Below are 25,000 nucleotides of genomic sequence, written 5' to 3'. Positions count from 1 at the left end.
CATAGGCTAAGTGAAATCATAGGCTTATCTAATGCCAGTGTCACAAAACTAGCAAGTAAAAAGTATCTGTTGAACATTGGGCCTCACAGAGGCAATGTGGCTGATACCAGTGTCGGATAACTGGCACCTGCGCTGGTGGCATGTAAACAGCATGTTTCAAGGGTTGGGCCTCATGGAAGCATCTGGCATCTGTGCCAGTAGCAGGTAAAAAGCACCTGTCAAGCATTGGGCCTTGCAAGGCAATATGGCCGATGCTAGTGTTGCATAACTGGTGCTGGTAGTATGTATAAAGCACCTTTCGAGCACTGGGCCTCACAGAGGCAATGGCAAATGACTGAGACCTTTGGCAGTACATCATGCTTGAGAAGAAGACCCATCAAGCCAAGTAAAATGCAGTCATGGCAGATACTGGTGTCACACAACTGACACCCATGCTGGTGGTACATAAAAGCACCCATTACACTCTTGGAGTGGTTGGCATTAGGAAAGGCATCCAGTCACAGAAACCATGCAAAATCGGACTGGAGTCTGGTGAAGCTCCTCAGCTTATCAGCCCTGGTCAAACAGTCCAACCCATGCCAGCATGGACATTAGACATTAAAAGATTATGAAGATGATGTACATACATACATATATATATATAGACAGATAGACAGACAGACATACATACATATATATATATAGAGAGAGATAGATAGATAGATAGATAGACATAGATAGATAGATAGATAGATAGATAAACAGATAGACAGACAGACAGTCCAAATTTACAGAAAACAAAAGACGAAGATAGGTGAGGGAACCACAAGCAGGTGTATTAGTTTGATGCTGAGGAAGAATGGAAAAGTCTTTGATATTTCGACGCTTTGCTCTTCGACAGAAAGGACTGAGTGGGAAAAAAATGGAAAGAGAGCAAAAAAAAATAAAGAGAGAGAAAAAAATGTGTGGAGATAACACTTGCTCAAGGTGCTACATGGTGGGTTCACTTCACATGAGTGTAGAGTGAACTTCATAACCACATATACTGAATAACTATAATTCAATTAAATACAATTAATTGTTCTAACATAACTCTGTATGCTGCAGTGCAAGTAACCCAGAACAGTTTGGCCATTAAAAGCCCTCTATGATATCAAAGAAACTTACATCTATTAGCTCATCTCCCTCATCTGCCTGATAAGAAAAGGAACATATATAAAAATCTTGACTTTAGTCCACATGAAGCTTTTTGTCCTTTATGGAACAGTGATCTCAGTTCAACCTGTCCTTAATATCTTCTCAAATCTATATTGACTACCTGTCAACTAAATAATGTGCGTTGTAAATAGGGCCATTCAACTAATTGGAATTCAATCACAAAGGGATACACCCTAGCCTCTAGCTCACAGGTGTTCTGATCCTTCTTCATATTGCTATTATAATGGTTTCACATTTTGGTGCAAGGCCAGCATGCTTGAGAGGAGGGGTTTAGTTGATACTATCAGCTCCGGTATGACACTGGTACCTATCTTATTGATCCCAGAGTGATTAAAGGCAAAGTTGACCCCAGTTGAATTGGAACTCAGATTGTAAGTCAGCAGAAATACCACAAAGCATTTTGTCCAATGCACTAACAATTCGGTAGTGGCTGGTCAAGTACCTCCACCAATAATGACAGGCCCAACTCACTCATCTCTCCACCTCCCATCACTTTTGTTGCATCTGTCCCCACCCACTTGCTCCTGGCCTTGCACTAACCACCATACCTAGACCTTCCTCTCCAGTCTTTATCCCGCTGGAACCTCCTCCCCACTCATGTCTTTTCTACAAGGCTGACCTGCAACAGTTCAAATGAAACATCAATAGCATCAAGCTCAGTAGTTCAGCGGGCCCCTTCATGAAAAACACAGTCTTATTTCATGTGGTAAAAACTTACAGATGGTCGTTAGTTAGAACACTTAAGAGTACTGAAAGCCCAACTGGTAATGTCTTTTCTGGTTAATGAGCTAATGATAGCACCTCTTGATCTGCACTGCCCCTTCCTCTAGACTCAGTACATAAAAACAGTGGGAATCTACCACAATAAATTGATGCATGTTGGCAGTAAAATCCTCAGCCAGTTTACAAAGAACATTGTAATGAATGCAGATATGGCTGTGTAGTGGTTAAGAAGATTGTTTTGATGCTGTCCTTCCCAGTAATCCCACCGAACAGCATTTGGGGCAAGAGACTTCTACAAAAGCTTCGCGTTGACCAAAATATTGTGGCTGATATTCAATAAGCAAAAATTGTTTGGAAGACTGTCAGAGGGACTGATCCTGTTCCTGGATGATAGATTTAATCCTTGCCCAAATTAACACCATCTCCACCACATGGCTCTTGAGTCTCTATAGTAGTGCTCACCCTGTTACAAGTATACAGACCAGTCTCCAATTAGAAGACAACTTCCACTCTTCTTACCAGTCTGAGAAACACTAGTAAGGGTCAAAGGCTCTACTTTCTTCCTCTCACTAAACCCCATAAGATATTTTTAAAAAGCCTTCTTTTACTTCCAGGTGAATCAGAATAAACCAAAGAACAACTGGAATATCTAGCTGCTTTGCAAGAAACACATGCTGATATTGGTTTCAAATTTTAGCACAAGGCCAGCAATTTCAGGAGAGGGGATAAGTTGATTACATTGATCCCAGGACTCAACTGATACTAATTTTATCAACCCTGAAAGGATGAAAGGCAAAGTCAATCTCAGCAGAATTTCAACTCAAAATGTGAAGATGGATGAAATGCTGCTAAGCATTTACCCAGTGATGTAAGCAGAAGATTTCATATGGGCTTGTAGAAATTTTTCAAACGACTCTATAATGGGGGAGAGGCTGATATTGAGCAATAGTAAGTTGAAACCTAATAGCTTAGAAATAGGTGCCATTGTTCAGTGTTGACTAAGTATCTGCATCTTGCCAGCCTGGGCATGGTGTTTAGTGAAAGATTGGCAATTAGTCATGTATGCAAGTCTCTCCTCCCTCTCTACACCACCAGTGTTATTCAAAGAAAAGGCCACCACTTTAGTTCTGACACAGCTTGGTATCAGTATTATCATAGGTGTTACTGTTAGAATACAAACAGCTGGAAGTTACACAACAAGGGAAGCCATCCTAACAGTGTGGCCAACCCATTACCCTTATTCGTATTTTTGTTAATCAACTATGAAAGATTGAAAGGCTAAGAAGTGACAAAGCTTGCATCCCAACCACACGGTTCCAGGTTCAGTTTCAAGTGTGCTCTACTACAGCCTCAGGCTTTGTGAGTGGATGTCGTAGATGGAAACTAAAAAAAATGTCTATCGTATATATACATATATATGTATCATATGTGTGTGTTTTCGTGTCTGTGTTTATCCCCCACCACTGCTTGACAAGTAGCGTTGTTGTATTTAGCAGTTCGGCAAAAGGGACTGATAGAATAAGTACCAGGTTTAAAAAAAAAAAACGAAAGTACTGGGGGTCGATTTCTTCAACTAAAGAATTCAAGGCGGTGCCCCAGCATGACCGCAGTCTAATGACTGAAACAAGTAAAAGAATAGATAAAGTGATTGGAGACGTTAATGTCTCTTAATCGGTTAAAAGCAGATTTACAAAGACCACTAGAAGTACCAATCTTATGAATAAGAGATGCAATATGAATCGCCGAATCTTTATTTAAAAGACATGAAATATCATACAAATGCAAGAAATAAAATAATTAGGTTTATAACAATAATTATTTTAATCCCCACCCCACAAAAAAACTCGTAAACGGTGCCAGGTTTGGTTCGTATTCTATTATAATTTCATCCATATGTACGAATCTTTATAGGATTATTAAATCGACTCTAGTACTTCGCTGATACTTCATTATAGCAAACCTGGAATGATGAAAGGCTACGCTTGTCCATACAAAATTTGAACTCAGAACATAAGGGTTCGGAACTAAAATGATACCACGAACAATTCTTTATTTTTTTTAATTTTTCATCTGATGCTATATCGTTCCTTCTGCTACTCCGCAGCCAGAAGGAGCGATAAAGGTTTTGTGAGGGATCAGATAAACAGTGGGAACGTTGAGGCTTTCTGAAGTTGTTCCGTAACGATTAACAAACAATAATATATTTTTACCCGTATCTAAGCAAGTGTTATTAAATGAGGAAATAACAAATGACATGTATCACCACAACACTCTCTCACAAATAAATATACAGCGCGCGCGCAAACACATATTAGAAAAGTTAAAGCAAAATGCAAACAAATGCATGTGAAATGGCATACATATACAGTTAAGTACAAGGTGTTTATAATGTGTGTATGAGTGCAAATAGATACACATGCATACGCAAACATATATATATATGTGTGCATGTATATGTATATATATATATATATATATATATATATATATATATATTATATATATATATATAAGGAAGACTAATATATATATATATATATATATATATATATAAACAAGATGCCTCAGCATGGCCGCAGCTTTGAGCTGAAACCGATAAAAGAAAATATATATATATATATATATATATATATATATATAGGGAGAGTTTACGGAATATATATATATTCATACATATATATGTATGTATAGGGAGAGAGATTTATACATACACATAAATAAATACACAGGCGTACACAACACAAATATATGTATGTTGGTGGTTATGTTATAACGTGTATTGTATTTCATTCCATACATAATTTAACAAGCCTGACCCGCCATCTCTGGAGACTACCATAGAATGTTGTTCTGTGTAGCATGATGGTTGTTTGGGTAAGATACCAAAGAAATGCTTGCAGTCCTCACTTGCATGAAATTAATGCTCATAGAAAGTTGAGGCAACCAAAGGATTGATGAAGTTCGATCTGTTAGAGATAGCAAACAAGTAACCTCAAAATCACACTGAACCATCATTGAATAAGGGTGTATGTGTGTATACGTGTATGTGTGTGTATGTATATGTGTGTGTGTGTGTGTGTGTGTGTATGTGTTGTGTCTGTAATATGCATCTAGAACAATATTATCTTCCGCTTGAACTTGGGATTATAAGATGACCGAGACTGGAATGGCTTCGATAATAAGGTCTGCTCAATCAGAGAACAAAACCTGGGGTTAAACAAGAGCAAAAACAAACGAGACGACAGATACACCATTTACACAGGAAATACATTTTTGGCAAGAGAGCGAGAGATATACAGGTTAGAAGGAATTTAATCATACCTCGAAGTCTCAACTAGGAAGAACTACGCTTGGAAACTCGTCAACAACCGTGTGTATGCTTGTATGAGGTATTTGTGTAAATACCACTGGTTTACTTGTCTGGCTTACTGGCTCATAGCTGTACATCTGTACAATCCACTGATTTGAAATATAGAGATATGTGTGCATATATATATATATATATATATATATATATATATGATATATATATTTATGTATTACATGTATATATACACAGAGACATAATAAGATCGACAAGTTGACAGCACACGGTGTACGGAACAGCGAGTCAGTTGGATGGTCACCCCTACCGGCTGTTTATTGTGCTATGAAATCTACCAACTTACTACTCTTCGACCAGTTTACACGCGGCCATCAAACGAATGCTGTGAGGAAAACTCGCAATATATTTTTGCATCAAAGAGCCAACTATCTTCAAAACGTGTGTATGTGTGCGTGTAAAAGAGAGAGAGAGAGGAAGAAAGAAAGAGAGAGAGAGAGAGAGAGAAAGTGGTAAATTATTAGCGATTAAATAAATATTTTAAAATATCTAAATGAATTTATTTACGCTTATTGGTAGGCAAAAGTGTAATAAGTGTTTAAAAAATGTGTATTAAGTGAATATGAAAACAAAATTCTGCGCTAACGAACCGGGAGGTGGGAAGAGGGCTTTCGGAAAATTTACAAGATCCGATTTTTTCCCTCGTAACTTTTAGGAAAATGGATATCTTTTAATGAAATTTTATATAAATATCCTTCGAACGGCATAGATTATGATTAATACGAAATTTATGGGGAAAATGTTTTCGAGGGGTTGGTTGAGGACTTTCGAAGAGAAATTCATAAATTATTTTTTTGCTTGAGTGTAATGGAAAAAAAGTTTTAAAAAAATTTTCAGATCCATTTATTTTTTGTTTGAGTAATAGAAAAAGGTTTTAAAAAAAGATCCCATGTATCATGGTGAGAAAAACAAATTCATAAATACGGTGTTGAATATGGTTTCATGATGGAAAAAAGTTAAGGGCGATTTAGCTGTTGTTTTTAGCACATCTCCGCCGTTGGGGCTAAGAAGAGCTGTGTTGAATGAAAAATTCCCAAAATGTTCTTTATAATCATAATCTATGCCGTTTGAAAGGTATTTATATAAAATTTCATTACAAGATATCCATTTTCCTAAAAGTTATGAGGGAAATAATCGGATCTTGTGAATGTTCCGAAAGTCCTCTCTCCACCACCCCGGTTCGTTGGCGCAAATTTTTGTTTACATATTCGTTTCATACACATTTTTTTACACCTATTAACCGCGTTTTTGTTTTTGTTTGTTTGTTTTTTTTTTGGTGGGGTTCAGGTATTTTTAAAGTAAACATTAACCCAAATTTTAAATGAGAAAATTATTTGAAAACAACTTTTACAAATTATGTTTTCCGTATTTGTAAAGGTGTTTAAATTTTAAAAGTTTACATAGCTGTACATTAAGAACATCTATGATACAGAATAGAAATATTTCTTCGTTTTTGTAGTTCCAATTCATGCCACTGGCTACTCAGAGTTATTTTCTCTTAGTTCATTTTCGCTATCCTCATTTCGTTATGTAAATTTCCATTGGCCATAAATGTTCTGTTTTTTTTTGGGGGGGGGGGGGGTCGGTATATATCTCAGTCAAGGTAGAAAGCCTGCTGTTCTGATGATACTACTAAGGCAGAAACACATATATACAGCTGTCCTCTTGTCCAGTAAGAAGGACTTCTCTCTTAATTTTTGTGTTTGCGTGCAGGCGTCACTGTATGGTTAAAAATCCCACTTTGCAACTATGTCGTTTCGGGTTCGTTCGACACTGCAGCACCTTGAGTTACTATCTTCTACAATATCTCCAATTCGAGTGAATTTGGAAGAAGAAAACTGTTGAATCCCGTGATGTGTGTGTACTTTGTCACTGCTTGACAACCCGTGTTGATTTGTTTATGCCTCCATAAACTAGCAGTTCAGCAATAGAAACCGTCGATCATTTCTACCAAAAGCCTTCAAGGTGGTGCCCCAACATCGCCTCAGTCCAACCATTGGAGCAAGTAACATAGATAATACATACGAACGTGCGTACGTATATTACTCGTTTTAGTCATTACGTAAGTACGTGCGTGCATGCATGCATACACTGCAAACAAATTTTAGACATATTTTTCTTTTTTACATGAAACAGATTTTTTGTTTCTAGTTAATTAGTGCTTTCTTTGACATGGACATCAAATGTTTCATCTGAAATATTTAGCGACTTAGGTTGATAGAACTGTTTTCTTTCTTCTGCAATGGCACTATTTTATTTGCCGTAGAGAGTATTGCTTCAAAGTATATGAATATGAGGTGTAGTTATGTCGTAACTAAGCTTGCTTCCCAACCATGTGCTATCTACTTTAGCTCCCTGCTAACTAAAGTCTTGTGAAGGGATTTGATTGATAGAAACTGAAAGAAGCCCGTGTTATGTATGTATGTATGGATGCTACTTTGGTGTGTGATCTACAATTTAAAGGGAGATAACTTTTTGTTTATACTTGATATTCTAAATGTATTTTTTTCAAAATTCTCACTATTTTAATAACAATAAAACCATGTATCATTTCTGTCTTAGTAAATAATAAGAAGAAATTGAGAATAAACAATATAATAATTAAAATAAGCGCATATGTCACACAAGTTTGGGAGCGGCGAGTTTTGCAACGTAAAGTTGACAAAATTTCACCGTTTTCACCTTCTCTTTGAGCTTCCTTCATTTCTCCACAACACCGATGATATCGACCAACATTTTCTTCATCTAAAAAGTCATTTTTTTCGTAAAAATGCAATTGCCTTCGTCTCATCACTGATTACATTGTAAAATTCTTCAGCTAACATCTTAAGGGTTTTTAGAAATTGAAAACTAAACTAAATAGTGACCTAAAGTAATCTCGCTTTAAATTGTAGATGACATGCCAAAGTAGTTCCTATGTATGTTTAACTTTGTTTTTGTATTTGTCTCTCACCACCACTTCGGTACCTTAACACCAACCTTTTATGTATGAATTTACATCACAATTAGTGAACAGTAGTGTCATTGGTGACAGATTTCCGACTGTGCATTTCTGGTAATGAAAATTAACATGGAAGAGTCTGGGATATTGTTTGTAAAGCATTGCATTCTCCTTGCCATGCAGACAGACCCAACTGGCTAATTTGAGACTCTCTCTCTCTCTCTTTTACTTGTTTCAGTCATTTGACTGTGACCATGCTGGAGCACCACCTTTAGTCGAGCAAATCGACCCCAGGACTCACTCCTTGTAAGCCTAGTACTTATTCTATCGGTCTCCTTTGCTGAACTGCTAAGTCACGGGGATGCAAACACACCAGCACCGGTTGTCAAGCGATGTTGGGGGACAAACACAGACACATATATACGACGGGCTTCTTTCAGTTTCCGTCTACCAAATCCACTCACAAGGCTTTGGTCGGCCCGAGGCTATAGTAGAAGACACTTGCCCAAGGTACCACGTAGTGGGACTGAACCCTGAACCATGTGGTTGGTAAGCAAGCTACTTACCACACAGCCACTCCTACGCCTGTTTCAAAAATCACGTCTTTATAAACATCATAAATTAAAGACTATTTTTACATGTAACAAGTCTTACTAGCTTTTCATGTGACTCTGGATAGATTGTACTGAAGTTATGAAATCATAATAATGAAATTTATTGGTTGAACTCAAAAATGTTATGTGTAGGTCTCGTGACATAATTGCCAATACAGTTATACATTAGAAGTAGCTTATTCTGATTATACTTAGGGCTATAAGAGATATTCACTGTTAATATCACCGGATGACTGATGTGATTATAAGTGTACCCACACCTTTCAGGCTGGTTTAAAACGATCTATCACTGTATCGATCCACCAGCATGATCAAAATTGCAGAAAACTGGAGTATGCAGGAAGACAATAACTACAAGGTTTAAAAGTCGTAACCTCGTTTGCATCCAGTTTCACAGCTCTTCTTCCTAAGGCTTTTTGGTTGAATTAGTGCCAAAGTGTCTCACCTGAAGAACACAGGAAAGAAAGTGAGTATTTTTTGTTGAGGAATTCGTAATTGATCAAGTCATCAATGGACACAACTGCAGAGTTGCACCTTTCTATAGTTCTTGCTGTCATGTAAAAGCAAGAACTATCCTGGTAATGATGTTTGGAGCCATTGCAAGAAATGGACATGTAGTGTTGCTTAATTTCAAAGAAGCTGGTTTTAACAGCAACACAACAAAGTGTCTGAATATCTTTGATAAAGTTCTGATACCATGGGTTATTAAAAATCACGATCTGAATGAGGTTATGTTCATCGAAGATTAAGAACCAGCACGCAGTTCATAGCGCTTGCAGAAGGAAATCACAAGCTCTAAATCAGTGTACTATTTGGAATTCTAATGCAACACCTCACAACTTTGTCATACTGAGACATTCAGCTCTGTCGACGTGAAAGATGCAACGAAAGCATGCAGATGTCAGCATTCCTATTCAGCTAAATATAACTGTTGATGATAACTATATTGAGTAATGCACAAAAAAGGACGCTGGTGAAGGTCGCGGTTTTTGACTAACAAAACTTTTATTCTTTTATTCGACCACCACTTATTAGAACACTTAAGAATACATTAAAAACAAATGTCGAGGGAGTTTGAATGTTATTGTTGTAATTGTAATAGTCTAAAAATTAACTGCAGGTCGTGTTGTCGCTGATCGTTTTTTTTTGTGATTGTTGTCAGCATCTATCCATGTCTGTCTCTGGTGTTTTTCAATGCTTTCTCTGCTGCATCCCAAAGCTTTCTATCAAGGAGACAAGACGTGCAGAATTTATACTAATCAAGCGTACCAAAGATAAAATCGTCTCTGGAGCCTATTCCACTCGAAGTCGCCACTAGTCAGATTTTGTTGACCACGTAGGTAATCTAGGAAATCGCGACATCGAGTGATTTCTGAATATTCCCAATAATATCTTACGTTATGAAAAAGATACAAAACTTTACGCTTCTCCTTTTCTATTTACCTTAATTACAGGCATTGAAACATTTTAATACAAATAATTTATTCAACTCTTTACATAAATCATGAAATACTAGTTACCTCTCAACTAAATTCCACTAATGAGGTATTAATCAATATGAGACAAGAGAAAACATTTATCCAAGATTCTCACAGTAACATTGAAGTTGAAGTATGAGGTAGTAATATGATCTAATCACACAACCACGCACGACCTTACAATAAAGGTAAAAATGGGAGCCTGAGGAGTATTTCAGTCAACATTTGCTTACCACAACAATGTGGCAATATTATAGTAGATCACGTAAAGACTGCGAGCTAACAGAACCGTTAGCACGCTGCAAAAACTGCTTAGCATCATTTCTTCTGTCTTTACATTCGAGTTCAAATCCGCCTCGGATCGACTTTCTGGGTTGATAAAATAAATACAAGCACTGGGATCGATGTAATCGACTAACCCCACCAATTTCAGGTTTGTGCCAATAGTAGATTGGATTATGGTTGATCATGAAAAGCAGCGAGGTGGCAAAATCGTTAGCACGTCCAGAGTTCAAATTCTGCCGAGATCGACTTTCCCTTTCATCCTTTCGGAGTCGATAAAATAAGTACCAGTTGAGCACTGGGGTCGATGTAATTGACTGATCTACCTCTCCCTTCAAAATTGCTGGTCTTGCGCCTAAATTAGAATTATACTTTACCAAGTAATGCTACGCGAGGTCTGATGGCTAAGTGGTTTGAAATTTAATACCATAAGTAAAAGAACAATTTTTTTTGCTATAGTCCCAAATATTCGCCTTTCCCTTCTGAAGAACCAGAAAATATTTTTTGCTCCTCCCAACAATTACGAACCCATTACAAAGATCAAGTGAGGTCGACAATGAATACTACTCCCTCATCTAGGACGGTTTTGCTACTATACACACATTCTAAGCTGCTTCCAATAGAAGACCACCTGACTGATTGGTATGAAGTTGTTTGCCAGTACACACCAAACCCCACCTCACAGATATGCCGTCTCCGCTCCCTGCCTTTCTACTGCTACTATAGTGGCCTATGCTCCTTTGTAGCCAACGTGTCAGGTCACCTCCACTCAGGCTCTCTTGATTAATCTGTGAAATACGTTATTCTTTCCAGCTGCTGACCTATGGTTGATCTCACCAATCTAGGTCCTTGCCACATATCCCTTTTACATAAAGCAACCTCCCTTAAAACTACACCCACCTCACTTGTTTTATGACCTCACTAGTGCCAGTGCCATGTAAAAAGGATCAGTACAGTCTGTTAAGTGGTTGATGTTAGGATGGGTTTCCAGCCACAGAAACCATGCCAAAGCAGACATTAGAGCATAGTGCAGTCCAGTGGCTTGGCTCCTGTGAAACCATCCGACCCATGCCAGCATGGAAAAGAGACGTTAAATGACTATGATGATGATGAAAGCAATTATACTCTACATATCACAGTAATAATGATATGCTGATCTTTTTAAAAGTTCTGAATTTGCAGATTCTTTTTGATTAGTTAAACTGGATAGTACTTACAGTAGCATGCAATAGCCTTGTAGCATTTAAATTGGATCTTTTCAAGAACTTCCAGTGGTGTAGCTGTCACTTATAAACCCACGTGGGTTATTTACATTTCTGAAGAGAAAAGAAACCCTTCCCCCCACCCCTAACACAATCTTTTATTCATATGAACGTGACTGATATGAAATATGTCATAAATAAGTGACAAACTAAATAGAGACCGCAGGAAGTTGTTGACAAACAACAGCAGAAATTGTATTCATCTCAATAGATGTCATTGATTGGTTGAAATTGCCGAAATGCAAGAAATTTAACAACAAATAGCTTACAAACTACAGAATTTTCTCAAGAAAGCCAAGAGAAAAAGATGTTTTATGTGACACATTCTACCAGTATACGAAGTTTAAAAGTGTTTAGTTACAAAGAAATTATTTTTTAAATCTGCCAGTCAAAGTGAAAAGATCCTTTAAATCAGTGGTTCTCAACCAGGATACATATAAGATTTTGTTGTTAATTTATTTGACATAAACTGCTTATACTTCTATAATACACAAAAAAATATTAAAATTTTTTTTATACAATTTCTAACATAGTCGTAAGAGTGGTTGTGTGGTATGTAGCTTGCTTATGAATCACATGGTTCTGGGTTCAGTCCCACTGCATGGCACCTTGGGCAAGTGTCTTCTACTATAGCTTCGCGCCGACCAAAGCCTCGTGAGTGGATTTGGTAGACGGAAACTGAAAGAAACCCGTCATATATATATGTATGTGTGTCCGTGTTTGTCACCCCAACATCGCTTGACAACCGATGCTGGTGTGTTTACGTCCCCATAACTTAGCAGTTCGGCAAAAGAGACCGATAGAAAAAGTACTAGGCTTACAAAGAATAAGTCCTGGGGTCGATTTGCTCAACTAAAGGCGGTGCTCCAGCATGGCCACAGTCAAATGACTGAAACAAGTAAATGAGTATATTTGATATCAAAATACAATAGTTTTTGAACATGGAATGGTTATGAAGGCCTACCTGAGCAAAATAGGAACTAATGTGGTTCCATATGCAAAAAAAAAAAAAGTGGTTGAGAATCACTGATGTAAATAAATAACATTTTTATTTTTAATAATGATATATATTCATACAATCGGCACACAAACACAGATACTATGACCATCACTCAGAATCAAGGATAACTTTGCAGAATGTACCATACTTTTGCAAATTACTTTAGGGCCTAGGTGGTCACAAACAGACACAGAAATTCTTAACCCACCATCACTTCCTAAATGAGACAGCTGGATAGAGTGCAGCAGCAGTAGTTGGCTGAGTAGACTGGAGCAACATGAAATGAAGTGTCTAGCCTTGGGCATTTGGTCTATTAATCAAACACACGACCCTGTGATTGTATGTATATCATCATTATCATTTTAACGTTCCCTATTTTATGCTTACATGAGTTGATCAGAGATTGTTGAGGCAGATTTTCTACAGCTGGATGCCCTTACTGTTGCTAACCCTCAACTGTTTCCAAGCAAGGTTATATTTCCCCGTGGCCAGACATATTTTTTCCAAACAGTGGTAGAAGATATTTCTCAAAGATCCAAGTAGCAGGATGAAACCTGGAACCATGCAATTGTAGAGTGAACATTATCATGCTATAAAGTCATGCCTGGCCTTAAAATTTTGAGCAATGTAAAATGAGTAGCAAATCACAAATCAGTCTTGGGTTTGAACATTTGGTTCAACAGGGTTTTAGAATTCTGTAGCACCCATTATGAGATTAACCTTGAATGTTGCTATGTGAATAGACAATGGCACTTTGACCCTAAAGCATTCAGATTACTCAATCAAATGTAATGTTTATTCATATTGTTTTGAATTAATTATGCATTGAGATTTTGATTGTGATTGCTTACTTTTAGAATGACATTGTAGGGTAGGTGTAAGAGATCTGATCTGGTCAGTTTGAACATAAAACAGGTGGATTATTTGGGCCTGAATAGGCCAGTTTGAATATTAAAGGATTAAAATAAAAGCCTGACTGCCATCTTGTATAAAAGAGACTACAGTATCTCATGTGTCCTTCCCTTTTTTTATGATAGGGTTTGATCAAGGAGAAATTTGAGCAACAGCATAGAAGCTCCTACAGACTTTAGATGTGAAAACGTCAGTGGAAAGTAGTATGAAATGGTAGAATTTTAAAAGTTTACAGATTTGAAAATATGGTCAGTTCACGTACTACCTGGTACAAGCACCCAGTAATTTAATATGAGGTGTCTCATGATCAGATGGTTGTTGACAAAACATAGAAAACCACCCAGTTTACAGAACTGTTTGGGGAACCAACAGGCAAAACCAGGTGACCTGAGACACACTGAAATACTATACTGTTGTGCACCTACAGCTCTATGAGTTATAGATTGTAGATTTAAATATATATGACTTCCACCTCTTTCCAACCATGAAGTCTTTTTTGAAGGGGATAATGATAAATTCACTTCCAAAGTAAAGTTTTGGCCCCAGATGCAACCTACCAACTTCTACAGACAAGGTCTTCACAGCTGCATAAAGTGATGGGAGAAGTGTGTCACCATTGGTGGTAGCTATGTAGAAAGCTAGAGAGAGAGAGATGCAGGGGGGGGGGGGCGGGAGAAGAACACAAGACATTCAAACAGGATGATGAGCAAGATATTTTATCAAATAAAGAGTGATTGCCAAATGTTGGTACTCATAGATGAGTAATCTTTAGCTGTAGGGAGTACAGAGGCAAGTGCTTGTTGAGAGTAAAGAGTTTTGTTCAATGGAGATAGGTTTTCAGTTTGGCTGCTGTTGTTACCATCAGAAGTTGGAATTGAAAGAAAAGATTTTATTTTTGTTGGGTCATGGGTACGTTTGTGTCGGTGCAACTTATCAGAACGAGCAAACTGCTTGCCACAGACTTCACATCCAAATGGCTTCTCGCCTGTGTGAACACGCCTGTGGCATGTCAGTTTGTCCCGACGTGAAAATCGCTTTTCACATGTGTCACACATGAACGGTTTCTCACCGGTATGAGTCCGCCTATGACACTGGAGGGTATCCCTCCTTGCAAATCTTTTAGGGCACAGGTCACACGGATGGGGTTTCTCACCTGTGTGTGTGCGAATATGGCACTTGAGCTTGTCTGACTGAGCAAATGCTTTCCCACAGATATTGCAAGGAAATGGCCTCTCACCTGAATGCACACGCAGGTGAGACTGGAGTTTGTCCCGTCGAGAAAACTTCTTACCGCAAATCTCACAACCAAATGGTTTCTCGTTGTCATGAATTCTTCTATGACATTGCAGTGTATCACGTCGAGCAAAGCACTTTTTGCAGATGTCACAGACAAAGGATTTTTCAGAGACAGAAGAAGGCACACAATTGAAATGATTATTTGAAGGAGAATCTGTTGGATAAGGAGTAATGATTGGGGCTGAATTTGGAGAAGTGACAGTCTCATGTGAGGTCCCCATATTGTCACGGAATGTTAAGAAATCATGTGAGCGTTCACCACGAGAGTTAGACTGAGTAGATGATGGTAGTGTGGGATACAGTTCTGCAAGTGGAGGGTACTTAGATTCAGAGCCAGAGAGCGTTTCAGAGGTTGATGCATTTGCTGCCTGCATACGTTCATAAGCTAACTTGTGCATTTCGACAAGGTCCCAAGATGGAACAAATGGAGCATGTGCGGTGTGTGGTGCATGAGTGTGATGATGGGTTGGAGCACCAAAGTTATTGCTGATGTCATAGAAAAATGGCTTTTCACTAGGTTGCAAGGCACCAACAGTGGGATTATGTACTGAATGTAGTTTTTTGTGATTCTGCAAAATATTGAATCGTGCAAATTTTTTACCACAGACATCACAGGAGAAGGGTTTATCAGATGGCAGTAGAGATTTCTTGGGGTTGGGAAGAATTGTTCGGACAGGAACAGCAACTTTGTACATTTCACTGGGACAAGATTGTGCAACATCAACATGAGAAGTACCCATAACATCTCTGGAACTTGGCAAATGTTTCTCAGAAGCTCCATCAGCAGTTCTCATCTCCTGCGTCTTGTGGTGGTATAAATCGCCAGTGTGAATAGGGCAGTCCTTCTTATTTCTATGCATATCCATCATGTCACTTAAGTCTTCATAAAAACTTTATTATCTGGAAAAAAAAAAAAAATTAATACATATGGAGAAATTTATATTTTATCTCATCTCATTATAATCATAATCATCTATAAAAGGCTAAACTTCAAAGTTAAAAGGTTTCAGAATCTGAATTTACTCAATAACTAATATACATCACCTTTATTATCAGTTTAGTTTTAAGTAGCAAGATGGTAGAATGGTTAGCAAGTCAGTGAACATGCTTAGTATCATGTCTTCTATATCCTTACATTCTTGAATTCAAATCCTGCTAAGGTCATCATTGCTTCATACTTCATCGGAATCAATAAAATAAAGCACCAGTCAAATGTTGGGGGTCGTCAATGTAATCAGTGTGCTTCACACCTCGCCCTCACAATTGTTAGCATTGTGCCAAAGGTGGTGAGCTGGGAGAATCCTTACCATGCTGGACAAAATGCTTAGCAACATTTCTGACTAACATTTTGACTTCAAATGTTACTGCAGATGGCTTTGCCTTTCCCCCTTTCAAGGTCAATAAAATTTTTTTAAATCACTCAATTACATCAATACCAGTACTTGACTGGTACTTTATTTTGTTCTCTCTGCCTAAAATTTGCTGACTTTGAGCAAAATATTTGAAAGCATTTTCAATTTAACGTAATTTCACATGCTGGAGAAACATAACTTTCTAAACCAAGATTTTGTTGAGCTGTTGAGAGAACCTCTCGTGGTTACTCAATTTGTTAAAAATAGCTGCTGAAACAGCCTTAAATAACACCCAACTGTTTTAACCCCTTAGCATTTGAACCAACCATATCTAGCCCAAATATTCAACCTGTCTAATGTTCAAACCAGTCATCCAGCCTCTTGCATCTACCCTTCAATGCCATTCTAAAAATATGCAATCACATCATTGAAATCTTGAAGATATGAGATAATGCATGATTAATTCAAAACAAGGTCAATAAATAAACATTACATTTGACGGAATAATCTGAATACTAAAGGGTTAAATATAGAGAGATGGAAACATTAGGGAATGTAGTCCTACACAGCCCTAAAAAGATAGGATGGCCATGATTGGAATGTCTTTAGTTAATAATGTCTGACCTGGAGGTAAACAATAATAAAAACATAAGATTTCACAATAAACCCAACACCTCCTTTTTAGGAATGGCTTCATCTATAGTGACCCTTTTTAAGTTTACTGTTAATATACCCTTAGGCTGACATTGGTAATCAATATACCAGAAGTCAATGCTAGTCTCTTTTTTGGAGTTAAGATTGATATGCAGATCTTTGACCATTCATAATATCATTATATTTCATATATTACTAAGGCAGCAAGCAGGTAAAATCATTAGTACACAGGGTAAAATCCTTTCAGGATCAATAAAATAAGTACCAGGTTAAGTTATGTAGGACATAAGCCAAGTTGTCAAGTACACACACACACACACGTGTGTGTGTGTATCCTTTGTCTTTTACTTGTTCCCAATATTGGACTGCAGCCATGGTGGAAACACCACCTCCAAGGGTTTTAGTTGAACAAGTCAATTCCAGTACTTTTTTATTTTAAAGTCTTGCACTTTATACACCTTGGGCAAGTGTCTTAAACTATAGTGATAGGTCAACCAAAGTCTTGTAAGTGAATTTGGTAGAAAGAAACTGAAAGTCTGTTGTGTTTATGTGTATGTATGTATATATATGTGTATGTGTAGGAGTGGTTGTGTGGCAATGTCACTGTGCATGTACAACAGTGTGTCTTGAGAGAAAAGCTGGGCATAAGAGGCATCAGATGAGGTGTGCAAAGAGAGACAATTGCGTTGATATGGTCATGTGATGCTTATGGATGAGGACAGCTGTGTAAAGAAGTGCCAGTCTCTAACTGTGGAGGGAACTTGTGGAAGAGGTAGATTCAAGAAGATATGGGACGAGGTAGTGAAGCATGATCTTCAAACTTGGGCCTCACAGAGGTGATAATAAGTGACTAAGAGCTCTGGCAATATGCTGTGTGTGACAAGATTCATCAGGTCAAGTGAAATCGTAGTTGTGGCCTGTGCTGGTCTCATGTAAATGGCACCCATGATTCATAGTCTTTGTTGCTGCCTGTGCCATATAAATGACAGCTATGCATTGTAGTCGTAGATGTTGATGGTACCATGTAAATTGCACCCATGAGTTGTGATTGCTGCTGGTGTTAAGAAGAGCATCCTGCTAGAGAAACCATGTCAAATCAGATTGGAACTTGAGGCAGCTCTCCAGCTCCAGTCAAACTGTCTAACCCATACCAGCATGGGGAGTGGACGTTAAATGATATTATATATATATATATATATATATATTATATATATATATATATATAATATATATATATATATACATATACATATATATATCACACACTCATACAAACTTACCTGTGTATGCAATGAAATAACTTATTTTTGAATGTAATTTTCTCACATTCTTCATTTCTTGAAATGTGCCAGCTTTTGAACGAAGTGTGTGTGTGTGTGAGAAAGAGAGAGAGAGAGAGGAGAGAGAGAGAGAGAGAGAGAGAGAGAGAGAATGATAAAGACCACATGAAGGAAGATCTTAAAAAAAAGGAGAAAGAGAGAGAAGCAGCATTGCAAAGGAAGAAAGTGAAGATGCCAGAATGTTCCGTGAAAGATAAAATGTTTCAAATGCAAAGAAGTGGTGAGGGTTATGAATGAAGACTAAAGAGAGGAAGACCTTGAAAACATGTTAAGCCAAACAATAGATGCAAGTGATCGATATAATGTAAAAACATTTCATAGATATTTTCCCAGTAGCTAAACAGAACTTTGTAATCACTTATCTTAAATGAAAACAGTAGAGGGTGAGAGAGATAGACAAGCCTATGCTACAATAAATATAAAGTTTGTTTTGTGACTGATAATAGTAAACAAGAAAATGCTTTGCGATTTAAGCATATGCTTGAATCTTTAAGAATAAAAAAAAAATCTTGAAAAACAGTTTTTAATTAAAATTCAAATTGGAATTTTTAAGAATTTTGTAGATAATATAGGCATAGGAGTGGCTGTGTGGTAAGTAGCTTGCTTACCAACCACATGGTTTCGGGTTCAGTTCCACTACGTAGCACCTTGGGCAAGTGTCTTCTACTATAGCCTCGGGCTGACCAAAGCCTTGTGAGTGGATTTGGTAGACGGAAACTGAAAGAAGCCCGTCGTATATATGTATGTGTGTGTATATGTTTGTCCCCCCAACATTGCTTGACAACCGATGCTGGTGCTATGACTGATGCTAGCACTATGACCCGGCGTTGCCGGGTCATAGTGCTAGATTATAATATTACACACTGTGAAGCACTTGTAATTTATATTTAAAGTGAAAAATTTTTTTTAAATATCCATGTTTTTCAAAATTTTCTAACTCTCTTCCTCTCCATCACCTCTTTCAGGCATTTATTAATGTTTGTCACAAAAATAATTCTTCAAAATTCCATCTTTTTAACTCCCTACTATTATCTTCTTTTTCCCTTGTTTTATTTGTGCTTTTTACCCACTTCACTTTTGCTATTAAGTAAAAGCTCTTTTCTATACAGCACAAACATTAAATGAATTTAAGCTAGAGCTGCTAAAAATAACAACTGAACCAAATTGCCGGTGGTTAGTAATTTTCATCCCCAAAATTACAATGTGCTTATGTTGCTGATCAACTTGAACAATTCATGGTAGCCTTGCACCTTTTATCCATAAAAATGTTTCAACTCACAGACAAGAAAATAATAAAAGTTTCAGTTTTTCATTTCTCAAACAAGCTAAAATTGTGGACACTAGCAATCAGATGCTATCCTTCAGTTAAGGGTAGCTAGCAGAATTGTAGGCACGCCAGCCAAGATGCTTAGAGACATTTTGTCTATCTTTGGATTCATCATCATCATTATATAATGTCCATTGTTCATGCTGGTATGAGTTGACCAGAGCTGACAAGCTGCACTAGGCTCCAGTCTGATTTCTATGGCTGGATGCCCTTCCAAACACCAACCCCTTTACAGTGTGTGCTGGGTGCTTTTATGTAGCACCACACGAGCGCTTTTACATGGCACCCGTGCAGTTGTCCTGCAAGCTAATCATCTTCACCAGGGAGAGTGGCCTTATCACTGCTTATGTGTGGTATGGGTCTTCTTGAGTACAGTAAAGTGCCAGGTCTCTCAGTCATTTGTGATTTCATCTGAAAGGTCATTCTTCTGTATTTCATCCCATGTCTTCCCGGGTCTCTCACCTTCACGTGTTCCCTCAGTTCAAATTCTGTCGAGGTTAACTTTGTCTTTCATTCTTTCAGGGTCAATAAAAAAAGAACCAGTTGAGCATTGGGGTCAATATAATCACTTGCTGGTCTTGTACTAATTTTTGTGTCATACAGAAATTTTTGCGCACTACACATGGGAATTCATATAATTATGCAAAAAAGTATTAAAAAAATTTTTGAAACACCCACCCCTTTATAAACCTTAAAAATTCCACTCTTTTTCAAACTTTTATCTTTTAATTGTAGTTTTAAAATAAAGACTGTCTGAATCTGCCAGTTGTTTCTGTTTATAATTTTAAAATAATTTTCATACAAAAAGGTGTGTAATTTAAGGGGCATTTAGCAGTTGTTTTTAGATCATCCCATGACCACCTTCCTTGTTTCTTTGTCCCTCTAGCATGTATTGAGGTTTTTCAATAATTTTCTTCTCGTTAATACATTTAATAAAATAATGATGGTCAATTGCTGGGATTTAAGTAAAAAAAAAAAAAAAAACTTTTTGTAATTTAAATTTTTACCCCCCTGCCTGCATCAATATTATTTTGAAATTATACACAGATTTTTTTTTAAATGTTAAAAAAAGTGGAAATTTCAAGATTTATGGGAGGCAGGTTTAAAAATGAAAAAATTATATTCACATAATCGTATGAATTTCCATGTGTAGAACACATATTCACAAAAATTTTCTGAAAAATCCCAAAAACCAGAATTTGGGGGGAAAAAAGCATGGCAGTATCAATTAAGAAGCTATTGTATCTAAATTGTTTCAGGTTCAGTCCCATTGCGTGGCATCTTGTCTTTCAGCTGACTGCTTGACAACCAGTGTTGGTTTATTTATGTTCTCATAACTTGCAGTTCAACAAAGAGAACAACAGAACATCAGGCTTAATAAGTACTGGGGTCAATCTATTTGACCAAATTCCTTCATGGTGGTGCCCCAGCATGGCTGCAACCCAAATACTAAAAGTGAGTAACACATCTATGGGCTGGTAGAACCATTAGCATGCCAGGATAACATTCTGAGTTCAAATTCTACTGTAGTTGACTTTGCTTTTCATCCTTTTGGAGTCAACAAAATAACCAAAGTTGAGCACCTTTACCCCCAACTTGCTGGCTTTTTGTCAAACTTTTAAATCAATATATATATATATATATATTATATATATATATATATATATACATACATACATACACACCAGTAAGTAGACAAATGAGAGAGGGGCACTCAAAACACTTTTGGGAGTTACATGTATGTATGGATCTAAATTCAGACACCAATGGTCAAAAATGAGCATCACATTTGACACTCAGAGTACCAAGGAGTTTGAATCAAACAGCTTTGATCCATATATGTATAATCCAAAATATATACCATTAAATATCCATCATGGCTGGTCTTACTAATTGGCTTCAAGTAAAGAATACAATAGAGTGTTAGGTATCAAACCAATTATATAAGGCTCATTAAAGTTAGCTGATATGGAAGGGGATATGGTGCCATATTCCCTTCCATATCAGCTAACTCTGATGAGCATAAAGTTATATAATCAGTTTGTTACCTAACACACCCTGGATATTTAATACTATACATTTCGGATAATAAACCCACTCTACTGACACGTATATGAGTGCATTTTTTTCCCTGACTTACGGTTGCTTAGATGACTCATGCACGTTATGCACACGCTGCCACATAATGTAGAACATATTGCAATAGGTCCTTCACGGCTTGTGCCATGTAGCTAATTTCACCAGTGTTCCACTCTTCATAGTCATCAAAGATTATATTTTTTATACATCTTTTACAAATGGATTTGGAATATTACAATATTCAATAAAGAATATCCCAACACCCCTGAACAAACTTTATATAAGGATGCTGCTGGAGAAAAATAATTGAACTGATCAGGAGCATGAGAAGGAAGGCTTTTTACTTTGACCAACCCAAACCACCAATGGAAACAACATTTTGGGCTTAAATTCAGGGAGTTTCCACACACACAAAAAAGAGCAGTCACCCCTTCCTTATCGCCTAACTCTGATGAGCGTAAAGTTATATAATCAGATTGTTGTCTAACACCCCATTGTATTCTTTATGCAAAACCGACTGGTAAGACCAGCTGTGATGGATATTTAGCACTATACATTTCAGATAATATACCCACAGTATTGACAGATATACGAGTGCGTCTTTTCCCTGACTTACGGTCTTTTAGACGACTCACATACATACATACATATATATATATATATATATAACGCTCTAACAGTTCTTCACATTTGCAGAGGAATTTAACAATAAAGAGAAATAACTCATGATGGAAAATTTTCTGTTAAACAAAGTTAACACATTAAGCCACAGTGGGAACTTTTAGACTAGGGTGTAAAACCGTTTTAATATCCCATGAGCGAATCGTAAGTATACAACAAATTAAGGGAATATATATATTGAAAAAAGTAATGATTCTTTATTGTTACAGTTCATGGGTATACAACTTACGGTGCCTACTTATATTAAATATACTCTTTAGGCTCAAAGTTTAAGCAACCTTTTTTTCCATATGGGTTTCGGGTACTCCCTAAAATACAGCATACCGGAAATTTTAGAGAACCAAGAGGACATTTCAAATTTAAAGGTGAGGAGGTTCCCTTTCTCTGTGCTAGGCGGTCGCTGATCTGCAAGAAGCAGCAGTCGAATATCTCTTACGTTATTATACAATCTTGAAAACTTTGAATATGAATGTGTGAAAATTTAAAGACGAGAAAGTCACGGCTGGAACGCTTGTGAGCATTGGTTTGCTCTATCAGGCTGACCTGCTACTAAACAACTATCGAATACTGTGTGCGCGCGTGGCTACGTACATACATATATATGTATAAATGTATTCCGGGAAGTGATTACCCTTGTCTTCATTTCCTCCTTGTCATACATTATACTCTTCCTAAATATTTGTTCCTTAGTTTCCAATGAGCCCATAGGCAAAACAGAATGTATATTGCTGGACTAATGGTTATGGATATAAACACATATTCACACACACACACTATACATACATACAAGCAATTCCCTAGTTGAACGGACCCATGATACTACAAAACTTCGCTTTAAAATGACTCTCAGGTGATGCTATAAAGTTAGACAATGCCTAGGTCAGTCTTTGGCCGAAATATATGCAAGTTATCATCTATATATGTAATACATATACATGCGTGTGTGTCTGTGAGGTTAACATAAATATCTTCACCCCTGTGTAGAAAACGAATACGACAAAAAAAATTTGCGCAAATGAGCCTGGGGAGTGTGGAGAGAACTTTCGGAAATCTATCTATATTACTTCATATATACCTATGTATGTGAGCTTATATATATATATATATATATATATACACACACACACACACACACATATAATCAGCTCCCAGGACTTTTATCAAATCTGAGATTAACGAAAGGTTATCTTGAGATGCCCCATTTCTGTTTGTCTATATCTTCAGATGAGAGAAACATGATTCAAAATAACCGCAGCAACAAAGTGGATTCAGTTAAAGTTTCCGGAGGTGGTGGCCAGATAGTGGAGATGAAAAACTGGACAAGCCCAGCCCAAAGAACAGAAATCGTCAACTTCCAAATTTCACTCACGAGGTATTGGTTTGAATAATCAACAAGAAATTATTGGAATACATGGAAATAATTGGATTACCACGTGTTGAGATCGATTTTGTGTATTGTAATAATGACATAATGTTCGTCCTTCGGGTTCGAAGATGATCATTGACATCATTTGGTGGAATTGCTGCTATGAGACCGGAGGTGGCTGGTGAGGCCAATCCGGGCAAGAAAGCCCCCTCCCACAGGTGGGGCAGAAGTGGGTAGGGGCTGTGCTATTGGTGCAGGTGGCTCTGGCTTTCCGCATCTGGCGTTTCTGTTCTGCTGACTGAATCCGTCTCTCCTCAGCTGTCTTTGCTCCTGTGGTGATTGCGCTGCGCCAGGATGAGCGGTCGGCAGCAAGTGTCTCCCAAGTCTCTGTGCCGATGGAGAAGTCTTTGAGAGAGACTTTGAGACTGTCCTTGAAGCGCTTCTTCTGCCCTCTGACTTTGCGTTTGCCCTGGCTGAGTTCATCGTAGAAGAGCTGTTTTGGGATGCGAGTGTCGGCCATGCGGGAGATGTGGCCTGCCCATCTCAGCTGGGCCTTGCGCATGATCGTGATGGTGCTAGGGAGATCTGCCTGCTTCATAACTTCCGTGTCTGGGACTTTGTCCTGCCAGCAGATGTGAAGGAGGTTCCGAAGACACCTGAGGTGGAAGTGGATTATCTGGCGCTTGTGCCTTCGGTAAGCAGTCCATGTCTCGCAGCCATATAGTAGGGTGGTAAGCACGACTGCCCAGTAGACTTTCAGCTTGGTGTTGAGGCTGATTCCTCTCCGCTCCCAGACTTTCTTTCACAGTCTTCCAAACGCGATGCTTGCCTTGGAGATTCTGTTGATGATTTCAGCATCTATGTTGGCATTGCAGGAGAGAGTGCTGCCCAGGTAGGTAAAGTTTTCCACCGCTCGTAGGAGCCATCCATTCACCTTTATCTGAGGCTCATGGTATTGTTTGCCGGGGGCTGGCTGAAACATCACTTCGGTTTTCTTGGCACTGATGGTGAGACCAAAGTTGTCACAGGCTGATGAGAACCTGTCCATCCCGAGCTGCATCTCCTGCTCATCGATTGCGTTAAGGGCGCAGTCGTCAGCAAAGAGAAAGTCTCT

At 37.8% G+C, this 25,000-nt stretch overlaps 2 protein-coding genes across 3 annotated transcripts in view; both read right to left on the bottom strand.

Moving 5' to 3' along the window:
* Positions 1-5,635, bottom strand: part of LOC115219491 — a 34,966-nt gene extending 29,331 nt beyond the window's left edge. Inside the window, exon 1 of one of the 2 annotated variants that reach the window (XR_005001846.1) lies at positions 5,242-5,635. The gene's annotated coding sequence lies outside the window, so the exon portion shown is untranslated. The remainder of the gene's footprint in view (positions 1-5,241) is intronic. The other variant, XM_029789665.2, reaches the window with a different exon arrangement.
* Positions 5,636-12,911: 7,276 nt separating this feature from the next.
* Positions 12,912-25,000, bottom strand: part of LOC115219503 (gastrula zinc finger protein XlCGF26.1-like) — a 13,403-nt gene continuing 1,314 nt past the window's right edge. The window contains exon 2 of the mRNA XM_029789678.2: positions 12,912-15,987. Within this exon, the coding sequence (XP_029645538.1) occupies positions 14,511-15,956 (1,446 nt within the window). The 5' untranslated portion in view covers positions 15,957-15,987 and the 3' untranslated portion in view covers positions 12,912-14,510. The remainder of the gene's footprint in view (positions 15,988-25,000) is intronic.

Source organism: Octopus sinensis, linkage group LG14, assembly GCF_006345805.1.
Source record: "Octopus sinensis linkage group LG14, ASM634580v1, whole genome shotgun sequence".
Taxonomy (NCBI): Eukaryota; Metazoa; Mollusca; class Cephalopoda; order Octopoda; family Octopodidae; genus Octopus; species Octopus sinensis.
The sequence above is the reverse complement of the archived record's forward strand: the minus strand, read 5'-3'. Positions and strand labels throughout refer to the sequence as shown.